The 12,779-nt window shown below is 49.5% G+C and overlaps 1 protein-coding gene across 5 annotated transcripts in view; it reads right to left on the reverse strand.

The window, feature by feature from the left end:
- The window catches only part of LOC134984848 (zinc finger protein 260-like), a 155,832-nt gene that overhangs the window by 23,321 nt on the left and 119,732 nt on the right, over positions 1–12,779 (reverse strand). For 3 of the 5 annotated variants that reach the window (XM_063950327.1, XM_063950328.1, XM_063950326.1), the window contains 2 exons: positions 9,763–9,860; positions 9,305–9,611 (listed from right to left, as the gene is read on the reverse strand). In XM_063950327.1, coding sequence (XP_063806397.1) covers positions 9,305–9,611; positions 9,763–9,860 — 405 coding nt within the window. Of the gene's footprint in view, positions 1–9,304; positions 9,612–9,762; positions 9,861–9,978; positions 10,058–11,015; positions 11,208–12,306; positions 12,388–12,779 lie in introns of those variants that run through there. The other 2 variants (XM_063950325.1, XM_063950324.1) reach the window with 1 other exon arrangement.

Here is a 12,779-nt window from a genome sequence, read left to right on the forward strand (position 1 = left end):
ACCAGAGAGTGTGGGGAGGAGACTGGTCAGATCTCTGGGCTGGTAACACACAGTGACATGATGTGAGGGGAGAGCAGGAGTATAATAAGGGCTGATGGCTCCTGATATATGAGATACACCAGAGAGAGTGGGGAGAAGACTGGTCAGATCTCTGGGCTGGTAACACACAGTGACATGATGTGAGGGGGAGAGCAGGAGTATAATAGGGGCTGATGGCTGCTGGTGTATGAGATACACCAGAGAGAGTGGGGAGGAGACTGGTCAGAACTCTGGGCTGGTAACACATAGTGACATGATGTGAGGGGGGAGCAGAAATATAATAGGGGCTGATGGTTCCTGATGTATGAGATACACCAGAGAGTGTGGGGAGGAGACTGGTCAGATCTCTGGGCTGGTAACGCACGGTGACATGATGTGAGGGGGAGAGCAGGAGTATAATAGGGGCTGATGGCTCCTGATGTATGAGATACACCAGAGAGTGTGGGGAGGAGACTGGTCAGATCTCTGGGCTGGTAACACACAGTGACATGATGTGAGGGGGAGAGCAGGAGTATAATAGGGGCTGATGGCTCCTGATGTATGAGATACACCAGAGAGTGTGGGAGGAGACTGGTCAGATCTCTGGGCTGGTAACACACAGTGACATGATGTGAGGGGGAGAGCAGGAGTATAATAGGGGCTGATGGCTCCTGATGTATGAGATACACCAGAGAGTGTGGGGAGGAGACTGGTCAGATCTCTGGGCTGGTAACACACAGTGACATGATGTGAGGGGGAGGCAGGAGTATAATAGGGGCTGATGGCTCCTGATGTATGATATACACCAGAGAGTGTGGGGAGGAGACTGGTCAGATCTCTGGGATGGTAACACACAGTGACATGATGTGAGGGGAGAGCAGGAGTATAATAGGGGCTAATGGCTCCTGATATATGAGATACACCAGAGAGAGTGGGGAGAAGACTGGTCAGATCTCTGGGCTGGTAACACACAGTGACATGATGTGAGGGGGAGAGCAGGAGTATAATAGGGGCTGATGGCTGCTGATGTATGAGATACACCAGAGAGAGTGGGGAGGAGACTGGTCAGAACTCTGGGCTGGTAACACACAGTGACATGATGTGAGGGGGAGGCAGGAGTATAATAGGGGCTGATGGCTCCTGATGTATGAGATACACCAGAGAGTGTGGGGAGGAGACTGGTCAGATCTCTGGGATGGTGACATACAGTGACATGATGTGAGGGGGAGAGCAGGAGTATAATAGGGGCTAATGGCTCCTGATGTATGAGATACACCAGAGAGTGTGGGGAGGAGACTGGTCAGATCTCTGGGCTGGTAACACACGGTGACATGATGTGAGGGGGAGAGCAGGAGTATAATAGGTGCTGATGGCTCCTGATGTATGAGATACACTAGAGAGTGCGGGGAGGAGTCTGGTCAGAACTCTGGGCTGGTAACACATAGTGACATGATGTGAGGGGGGGAGCAGGAATATAATAGGGGCTGATGGCTCCTGATGTATGAGATACACCAGAGAGTGTGGGGAAGAGACTGGTCAGATCTCTGGGCTGGTAACACACAGTGACATGATGTGAGGGGAGAGCAGAAGTATAATAGGGGCTGATGGCTCCTGATATATGAGATACACCAGAGAGTGTGGGGAGGAGACTGGTCAGATCTCTGGGCTGGTAACACACAGTGACATGATGTGAGGGGAAAGCAGGAGTATAATAGGGGCTGATGTCTCCTGATGTATGAGATACACCAGAGCGAGTGGGGAGGAGACTGGTCAGAACTCTGGGCTGGTAACACACAGTGACATGATGTGAGGGGAGAGCAGGAGTATAATAGGGGCTGATGTCTCCTGATGTATGAGATACACCAGAGAGTGTGGGAGGAGACTGGTCAGATCTCTGGGCTGGTAACACACAGTGACATGATGTGAGGGGGAGAGCAGGAGTATAATAGGGGCTGATGTCTCATGATGTATGAGATACACCAGAGAGTGTGGGGAGGAGACTGGTCAGATCTCTGGGCTGGTAACACACAGTGACATGATGTGAGGGTGAGAGCAGGAGTATAATAGGGGCTGATGTCTCCTGATGTATGAGATACACAAGAGAGTGTGGGGAGGAGACTGGTCAGATCTCTGGGCTGGTAACACACAGTGACATGATGTGAGGGGGAGAGCAGGAGTATAATAGGGGCTGATGGCTCCTGATGTATGAGATACACCAGAGTGTGTGGGGAGGAGACTGGTCAGATCTCTGGGCTGGTAACACACAGTGACATGATGTGAGTAGGAGAGCAGGAGTATAATAGGGGCTGATGGCTCCTGAATCCACACTGGGCAAATAAAGTTCCCTAATTTGTACTGACAGAGGAGGGTGTAGGATAAGAGTGTAATAGGGGCTGATGGCTCCTGATATATGAGATACACCAGAGAGTGTGGGGAGGAGACTGGTCAGATCTCTGGGCTGGTAACACACAGTGACATGATGTGAGGGGAAAGCAGGAGTATAATAGGGGCTGATGTCTCCTGATGTATGAGATACACCAGAGAGTGGGGAGGAGACTGGTCAGAACTCTGGGCTGGTAACACACAGTGACATGATGTGAGGGGGAGAGCAGGAGTATAATAGGTGCTGATGGCTCCTGATGTATGAGATACACTAGAGAGTGTGGGGAGGAGACTGGTCAGAACTCTGGGCTGGTAACACATAGTGACATGATGTGAGGGGGGGAGCAGAAATATAATAGGGGCTGATGGTTCCTGATGTATGAGATACACCAGAGAGTGTCGGGAGGAGACTGGTCAGATGTCTGGGCTGGTAACACACAGTGACATGATGTGAGGGAGGAGCAGGAGTATAATAGGTGCTGATGGTTCCTGATGTATGAGATACACCAGAGAGTGTGGGGAGGAGACTGGTCAGAACGCTGGGCTGGTAACACATAGTGACATGATGTGAGGGGGGGAGCAGCAATATAATAGGGGCTGATGGCTCCTGATGTATGAGATACACCAGAGAGTGTGGGGAAGAGACTGGTCAGATCTCTGGGCTGGTAACACACAGTGACATGATGTGAGGGGGAGAGCAGGAGTATAATAGGGGCTGATGGCTCCTGATGTATGAGATACACCAGAGAGTGTGGGAGGAGACTGGTCAGATCTCTGGGCTGGTAACACACAGTGACATGATGTGAGGGGGAGAGCAGGAGTATAATAGGGGCTGATGGCTCCTGATGTATGAGATACACCAGAGAGTGTGGGGAGGAGACTGGTCAGATCTCTGGGATGGTAACACACAGTGACATGATGTGAGGGGGAGAGCAGGAGTATAATAGGGGCTGATGGCTCCTGATGTATGAGATACACCAGAGAGTGTGGGAGGAGACTGGTCAGATCTCTGGGCTGGTAACACACAGTGACATGATGTGAGGGGGAGAGCAGGAGTATAATAGGGGCTGATGGCTCCTGATGTATGAGATACACCAGAGAGTGTGGGGAGGAGACTGGTCAGATCTCTGGGCTGGTAACACACAGTGACATGATGTGAGGGGGAGGCAGGAGTATAATAGGGGCTGATGGCTCCTGATGTATGATATACACCAGAGAGTGTGGGGAGGAGACTGGTCAGATCTCTGGGATGGTAACACACAGTGACATGATGTGAGGGGAGAGCAGGAGTATAATAGGGGCTAATGGCTCCTGATATATGAGATACACCAGAGAGAGTGGGGAGAAGACTGGTCAGATCTCTGGGCTGGTAACACACAGTGACATGATGTGAGGGGGAGAGCAGGAGTATAATAGGGGCTGATGGCTGCTGATGTATGAGATACACCAGAGAGAGTGGGGAGGAGACTGGTCAGAACTCTGGGCTGGTAACACACAGTGACATGATGTGAGGGGGAGGCAGGAGTATAATAGGGGCTGATGGCTCCTGATGTATGAGATACACCAGAGAGTGTGGGGAGGAGACTGGTCAGATCTCTGGGATGGTGACATACAGTGACATGATGTGAGGGGGAGAGCAGGAGTATAATAGGGGCTAATGGCTCCTGATGTATGAGATACACCAGAGAGTGTGGGGAGGAGACTGGTCAGATCTCTGGGCTGGTAACACACGGTGACATGATGTGAGGGGGAGAGCAGGAGTATAATAGGTGCTGATGGCTCCTGATGTATGAGATACACTAGAGAGTGCGGGGAGGAGTCTGGTCAGAACTCTGGGCTGGTAACACATAGTGACATGATGTGAGGGGGGGAGCAGGAATATAATAGGGGCTGATGGCTCCTGATGTATGAGATACACCAGAGAGTGTGGGGAAGAGACTGGTCAGATCTCTGGGCTGGTAACACACAGTGACATGATGTGAGGGGAGAGCAGAAGTATAATAGGGGCTGATGGCTCCTGATATATGAGATACACCAGAGAGTGTGGGGAGGAGACTGGTCAGATCTCTGGGCTGGTAACACACAGTGACATGATGTGAGGGGAAAGCAGGAGTATAATAGGGGCTGATGTCTCCTGATGTATGAGATACACCAGAGCGAGTGGGGAGGAGACTGGTCAGAACTCTGGGCTGGTAACACACAGTGACATGATGTGAGGGGAGAGCAGGAGTATAATAGGGGCTGATGTCTCCTGATGTATGAGATACACCAGAGAGTGTGGGAGGAGACTGGTCAGATCTCTGGGCTGGTAACACACAGTGACATGATGTGAGGGGGAGAGCAGGAGTATAATAGGGGCTGATGTCTCATGATGTATGAGATACACCAGAGAGTGTGGGGAGGAGACTGGTCAGATCTCTGGGCTGGTAACACACAGTGACATGATGTGAGGGTGAGAGCAGGAGTATAATAGGGGCTGATGTCTCCTGATGTATGAGATACACAAGAGAGTGTGGGGAGGAGACTGGTCAGATCTCTGGGCTGGTAACACACAGTGACATGATGTGAGGGGGAGAGCAGGAGTATAATAGGGGCTGATGGCTCCTGATGTATGAGATACACCAGAGTGTGTGGGGAGGAGACTGGTCAGATCTCTGGGCTGGTAACACACAGTGACATGATGTGAGTAGGAGAGCAGGAGTATAATAGGGGCTGATGGCTCCTGAATCCACACTGGGCAAATAAAGTTCCCTAATTTGTACTGACAGAGGAGGGTGTAGGATAAGAGTGTAATAGGGGCTGATGGCTCCTGATATATGAGATACACCAGAGAGTGTGGGGAGGAGACTGGTCAGATCTCTGGGCTGGTAACACACAGTGACATGATGTGAGGGGAAAGCAGGAGTATAATAGGGGCTGATGTCTCCTGATGTATGAGATACACCAGAGAGTGGGGAGGAGACTGGTCAGAACTCTGGGCTGGTAACACACAGTGACATGATGTGAGGGGGAGAGCAGGAGTATAATAGGTGCTGATGGCTCCTGATGTATGAGATACACTAGAGAGTGTGGGGAGGAGACTGGTCAGAACTCTGGGCTGGTAACACATAGTGACATGATGTGAGGGGGGGAGCAGAAATATAATAGGGGCTGATGGTTCCTGATGTATGAGATACACCAGAGAGTGTCGGGAGGAGACTGGTCAGATGTCTGGGCTGGTAACACACAGTGACATGATGTGAGGGAGGAGCAGGAGTATAATAGGTGCTGATGGTTCCTGATGTATGAGATACACCAGAGAGTGTGGGGAGGAGACTGGTCAGAACGCTGGGCTGGTAACACATAGTGACATGATGTGAGGGGGGGAGCAGCAATATAATAGGGGCTGATGGCTCCTGATGTATGAGATACACCAGAGAGTGTGGGGAAGAGACTGGTCAGATCTCTGGGCTGGTAACACACAGTGACATAATGTGAGGGGAGAGCAGAAGTATAATAGGGGCTGATGGCTCCTGATGTATGAGATACACCAGAGAGTGTGGGGAGGAGACTGGTCAGATCTCTGGGCTGGTAACACACAGTGACATGATGTGAGGGGAGAGCAGGAGTATAATAAGGGCTGATGGCTCCTGATATATGAGATACACCAGAGAGAGTGGGGAGAAGACTGGTCAGATCTCTGGGCTGGTAACACACAGTGACATGATGTGAGGGGGGAGCAGAAATATAATAGGGGCTGATGGTTCCTGATGTATGAGATACACCAGAGAGTGTGGGGAGGAGACTGGTCAGATCTCTGGGCTGGTAACGCACGGTGACATGATGTGAGGGGGAGAGCAGGAGTATAATAGGGGCTGATGGCTCCTGATGTATGAGATACACCAGAGAGTGTGGGGAGGAGACTGGTCTGATCTCTGGGCTGGTAACACACAGTGACATGATGTGAGGGGGAGAGCAGGAGTATAATAGGGGCTGATGGCTCCTGATGTATGAGATACACCAGAGAGTGTGGGGAGGAGACTGATCAGGTCTCTGGGCTGGTAACACACAGTGACATGATGTGAGGGGGAGAGCAGGAGTATAATAGGGGCTGATGGCTCCTGATGTATGAGATACACCAGAGAGTGTGGGGAGGAGACTGGTCAGATCTCTGGGCTGGTAACGCACGGTGACATGATGTGAGGGGGAGAGCAGGAGTATAATAGGGGCTGATGGCTCCTGATGTATGAGATACACCAGAGAGTGTGGTGAGGAGACTGGTCAGATCTCTGGGCTGGTAACACACAGTGACATGATGTGAGGGGGAGAGCAGGAGCATAATAGGGGCTGATGGCTCCTGATGTATGAGATACACCAGAGAGTGTGGGGAGGAGACTGATCAGGTCTCTGGGCTGGTAACACACAGTGACATGATGTGAGGGGGAGAGCAGGAGTATAATAGGGGCTGATGGCTCCTGATGTATGAGATACACCAGAGAGTGTGGGGTGGAGACTGGTCAGATCTCTGGGCTGGTAACACACAGTGACATGATGTGAGGGAGGAGCAGGAGTATAATAGGTGCTGATGGCTCCTGATGTATGAGATACACTAGAGAGTGTGGGGAGGAGTCTGGTCAGAACTCTGGGCTGGTAACACATAGTGACATGATGTGAGGGGGGGAGCAGGAATATAATAGGGGCTGATGGCTCCTGATGTATGAGATACACCAGAGAGTGTAGGGAAGAGACTGGTCAGATCTCTGGGCTGGTAACACACAGTGACATGATGTGAGGGGAGAGCAGAAGTATAATAGGGGCTGATGGCTCCTGATGTATGAGATACACCAGAGAGTGTGGGGAGGAGACTGGTCAGATCTCTGGGATGGTAACACACAGTGACATGATGTGAGGGGAGAGCAGGAGTATAATAGGGGCTGATGGAACCTGATATATGAAATACACCAGAGAGAGTGGGGAGAAGACTGGTCAGATCTCTGGGCTGGTAACACACAGTGACATGATGTAAGTAGTAGAGCAAGAGTATAATAGGGGCTGATGGCTGCTGATGTATGAGATACACCAGAGCGAGTGGGGAGGAGACTGGTCAGAACTCTGGGCTGGTAACACACAGTGACATGATGTGAGGGGAGAGCAGGAGTATAATAGGGGCTGATGTCTCCTGATGTATGAGATACACCAGAGAGTGTGGGAGGAGACTGGTCAGATCTCTGGGCTGGTAACACACAGTGACATGATGTGAGGGGGAGAGCAGGAGTATAATAGGGGCTGATGTCTCCTGATGTATGAGATACACCAGAGAGTGTGGGGAGGAGACTGGTCAGATCTCTGGGCTGGTAACACACAGTGACATGATGTGAGGGGGAGAGCAGGAGTATAATAGGGGCTGATGTCTCCTGATGTATGAGATACACCAGAGAGTGTGGGGAGGAGACTGGTCAGATCTCTGGGCTGGTAACACACAGTGACATGATGTGAGGGGGAGAGCAGGAGTATAATAGGGGCTGATGGCTCCTGATGTATGAGATACACCAGAGTGTGTGGGGAGGAGACTGGTCAGATCTCTGGGCTGGTAACACACAGTGACATGATATGAGTAGGAGAGCAGGAGTATAATAGGGGCTGATGGCTCCTGAATCCACACTGGGCAAATAAAGTTCCCTAATTTGTACTGACAGAGGAGGGTGTAGGATAAGAGTGTAATAGGGGCTGATGGCTCCTGATATATGAGATACACCAGAGAGTGTGGGGAGGAGACTGGTCAGATCTCTGGGCTGGTAACACACAGTGACATGATGTGAGGGGAAAGCAGGAGTATAATAGGGGCTGATGTCTCCTGATGTATGAGATACACCAGAGAGTGGGGAGGAGACTGGTCAGAACTCTGGGCTGGTAACACACAGTGACATGATGTGAGGGGGAGAGCAGGAGTATAATAGGTGCTGATGGCTCCTGATGTATGAGATACACTAGAGAGTGTGGGGAGGAGACTGGTCAGAACTCTGGGCTGGTAACACATAGTGACATGATGTGAGGGGGGGAGCAGAAATATAATAGGGGCTGATGGTTCCTGATGTATGAGATACACCAGAGAGTGTGGGGAAGAGACTGGTCAGATCTCTGGGCTGGTAACACACAGTGACATGATGTGAGGGGGAGAGCAGGAGTATAATAGGGGCTGATGTCTCCTGATGTATGAGATACACCAGAGAGTGTGGGGAGGAGACTGGTCAGATCTCTGGGCTGGTAACACACAGTGACATGATGTGAGGGGGAGAGCAGGAGTAAAATAGGGGCTGATGTCTCCTGATGTATGAGATACACCAGAGAGTGTAGGGAGGAGACTGGTCAGATCTCTGGGCTGGTAACACACAGTGACATGATGTGAGGGGGAGAGCAGGAGTATAATAGGGGCTGATGGCTCCTGATGTATGAGATACACCAGAGTGTGTGGGGAGGAGACTGGTCAGATCTCTGGGCTGGTAACACACAGTGACATGATGTGAGTAGGAGAGCAGGAGTATAATAGGGGCTGATGGCTCCTGATATATGAGATACACCAGAGAGTGTGGGGAGGAGACTGGTCAGATCTCTGGGCTGGTAACACACAGTCTCATGATGTGAGGGGGAGAGCAGGAGTATAATAGGGGCTGATGTCTCCTGATGTATGAGATACACCTTAGAGTGTGGGGAGGAGACTGGTCAGATCTCTGGGCTGGTAACACAGTGACATGATGTGAGGGGGAGAGCAGGAGTATTATAGGGGCTGATGGCTCCTGAATCCACACTGGGCAAATAAAGTTCCCTAATTTGTACTGACAGAGGAGGGTGTAGGATAAGAGATTGCTGTAGTGACTGAGCAAGGAGAATATGTAACTCTGTTCTGTAATAAATATTTATTACTCACCTGTGCTGATATCTGTAGGGATCTCCTCCTCCTTACACTGCTGATCACCCCTCACATATGTCTCTTCTTCTCCCTCTATATCTTCTGCCTTTATATCAGTCACATACGTCTCTTCTTCTCCCTCTATATCTTCAGCTTTCATATCAGTCACATACGTCTCTTCTTCTCCCTCTATATCTTCTACCTTTATATCAGTCACATACATCTCTTCTTCTCCCTCTGTATCTTCTGCCTTTATATCAGTCACATACGTCTCTTCTTCTCCCTCTGTATCTTTGACTTTAACATTATTTATTTGGGCTTCACCCTATGTAAACCATCAATAAAAGAAGACTGTAATAATTGTTGATTTCAGTAATAGATTAAACAATACAAATTTATTGACACACACAGCTGCTCTACACATTATATAGTGACAGTCACTTTGGTATATTGGCGAGACACTAAATCCCACCTACCTGATCCTCCTGTGGGATCCTGTGATTCTCCTCTGTACAGTCCTGGGAATACAGAGGACGGGGACATCTCTCTGGGGTATCTCTGTTACTGGGCCCATCTGTAGGAGACACACAGTGACTGAGTACAGTGTATATATTTGATTATCAGATGATGTGTGTATATAGGGGCCCCCATACCTGCTCTCCCCTGTACAATACATGACAGTCTCCTCTTACCCAGTGATGTGAGGGGCTGGTGATTCTCCATCATCACGTCCTTGTACAGACCCCTGTGTTCCTCTATATACTCCCCCTCCTGCATGGAGACATAGACAGTGACATCCTGACACCTTATAGGAACCTGACACACACAGTGATACAGTCATCATCCAGACACATCCCCTGGTGTTACTGTATAATGTCCCATTCCGAGCAGTCACCTCTCCAGTCATCACCCAGACATATCCCCTGGTGTTACTGTATAATGTCCCATTCCCAGCAGTCACCTCTCCAGTCATCACCCAGACACATCCCCTGGTGTTACTGTATAATGTCCCATTCCCAGCAGTCGCCTCTCCAGTCATCACCCAGACACATCCCCTGGTGTTACTGTATAATGCCCCATTCCCAGCAGTCACCTCTCGAGTCATCACCCAGACACGTCCCCTGGTGTTACTGTATAATGTCCCATTCCCAGCAGTCACCTCTCCAGTCATCACCCAGACACATCTCCTGGTGTTACTGTATAATGTCCCATTCCCAGCAGTCACCTCTCCAGTTATCACCCAGACACATCCCCCGGTGTTACTGTATAATGCCCCATTCCCAGCAGTCACCACCCAGACACATCCCCCGGTGTTACTGTATAATGCCCCATTCCCAGCAGTCATCACCCAGACACATCCCCTGGTGTTACTGTATAATGTCCCATTCCCAGCAGTCACCTCTCCAGTCATCACCCAGACACTTTCCCTGGTGTTACTGTACAATGCCCCATTCCCAGAAGTCACCTCTCCAGTCATCACCCAGACACATACCCCGGTGTAACTGTATAATGTCCCATTTCCAGCAGTCACCTCTCCAGTCATCACCCAGACAAGTCCCCCGATGTTACTGTATAATGTCCTATTCCCAGCAGTCACCTCTCCAGTCATCACCCAGATACGTCCCCTGGTGTTACTGTATAATGCCCCATTCCCAGTAGTCACCTATCCAGTCATCACCCAGACACATCCTCTGGTGTTACTATATAATGCCCCATTCCCAGCAGTTACCTCTCCAGTCAGCAACTGAATGATCTTGTTGGTGAGTTTCAGGATTTTCTGGTCATTGTGTCTTTCATGTGTCAGTGAGTGAGGTGGAGGCACCGTGATGGGGCTCTGGGTTCTACTCAGTCCTCCAGACACACAGGGATGGCTGCTGGTTATCTCACACTCATTGGATGTCTTCTTCACTATTGTGTAATCCTGTGTAATGGTGGAGACATCAAATATCAATATATACACTCCCAGATCCCCTCACCTCCCCAGTCATGTCCCTGTATTATTACTATAGAAATAAGTGACGTCACTGTGACACTCCCAGATCCCCTTACCTCCTCAGTCATGTCCCTGTATTATTACTATAGATATAAATTACATAACAGTGACGCTCCAAGATCTCCTCACCTCTACAGTCATGTCCCTGTATTATTACTATAGATATGTGATGTCAAAGTGACACTCACAGACTCCCTCACCTCCGCAGTCATGTCCTTGTATTATTACTATAGGTATAAGTGATGTCACAGTGACGCTCCCAGGTGTGTGATATACATTTGCTTTATACTGCTTCAATTATCATCTGTTACACATGCCAGGGATATTATGGTCTCTGCTTTAATATATCCGAGAATTTGAGCAATATTTTCAATCCCCACAATTTCATATAATAAAATTCATAATAATAATAACAACGACACTAAAGGCTGCACCCCAGCATAAACATAATAACATATGTCTTTATTAACAGGACACCACAGGTTGCTCCTCCAGTATAATAATAATAATAAAAGGACACCACAGGCTACTCCCCCTGTATAATAATAACAGGACAGCACAAGCTGCTCCTCCTGTATAATAATAATAATTACAGGACACCACAAGCTGCTCCCTTTGTATAATAATAATAGTAATAATAATAACAGGACACCACACACTGCTACTCCTGTATTGTAATAATAACAATAACAACAACAAGAGACAACAGGCTGCTCCCCCTGTATAATAATAATAATAATAAAAATAGGACACCACAGGCTGCTCATCCTGTATAATAATAAGACACCACAGGCTGCTCCTGCTGTATAATAATAATAATATCAGGACACCACAGGCTGCTCCTCCTGTATAATAATAATATCAGGACACCACAGGCTGCTCCTCCTGTATAGTAATAATAACAGGACACCACAGCCTGCTTCCCCTGTATAGTAATAATAACAGGACACCACAGCCTGCTTCCCCTGTATAGTAATAATATCAGGACACCACAGGCTGCTCCCCCTGTATAGTAAGACGCCATTACCTGATATCCACGGACACTGGGAGGCTGCACAAGTCGATGAAAACTCACTTCCTGCATGTGGAACGCACAGTCCGGAAGTAAGGTGGAACGCACAGGCAGGAAGTAGGGTATGATTGGCAACGGCTGCTACCTGGTTACTGGCCCCTCCCCTCCTCCACCCCGCCCAAAGCCCAGCACTCTGTAATAACTATTAAGATACATGTCCTCAGTGCAGGAGGCCGGCGGCCATTTTCTTGTAGATCAGTCCGGCAGCAGCAATAGGTTCCCTGGCCGTGTAGTGACGTCAGGAGCGGCGGCCATTTCCCCCTGGTCTGAGCTCCGCCTTCCTTCTATCATTCCCACAAGGCAGCAGGAGCAGAGAGCAGCCATTGCTGTGTCTGGCAGCAGGTAATGATATTATTATTATTATTCTATAGGCTGAGCAGCTCTGGTGTCAGGTTCTGTACTACAGGGGGAGCAGCCTCTGGTGCCTT

Source organism: Pseudophryne corroboree (genome assembly GCF_028390025.1).
Source record: "Pseudophryne corroboree isolate aPseCor3 chromosome 3 unlocalized genomic scaffold, aPseCor3.hap2 SUPER_3_unloc_87, whole genome shotgun sequence".
NCBI lineage: Eukaryota > Metazoa > Chordata > Amphibia > Anura > Myobatrachidae > Pseudophryne > Pseudophryne corroboree.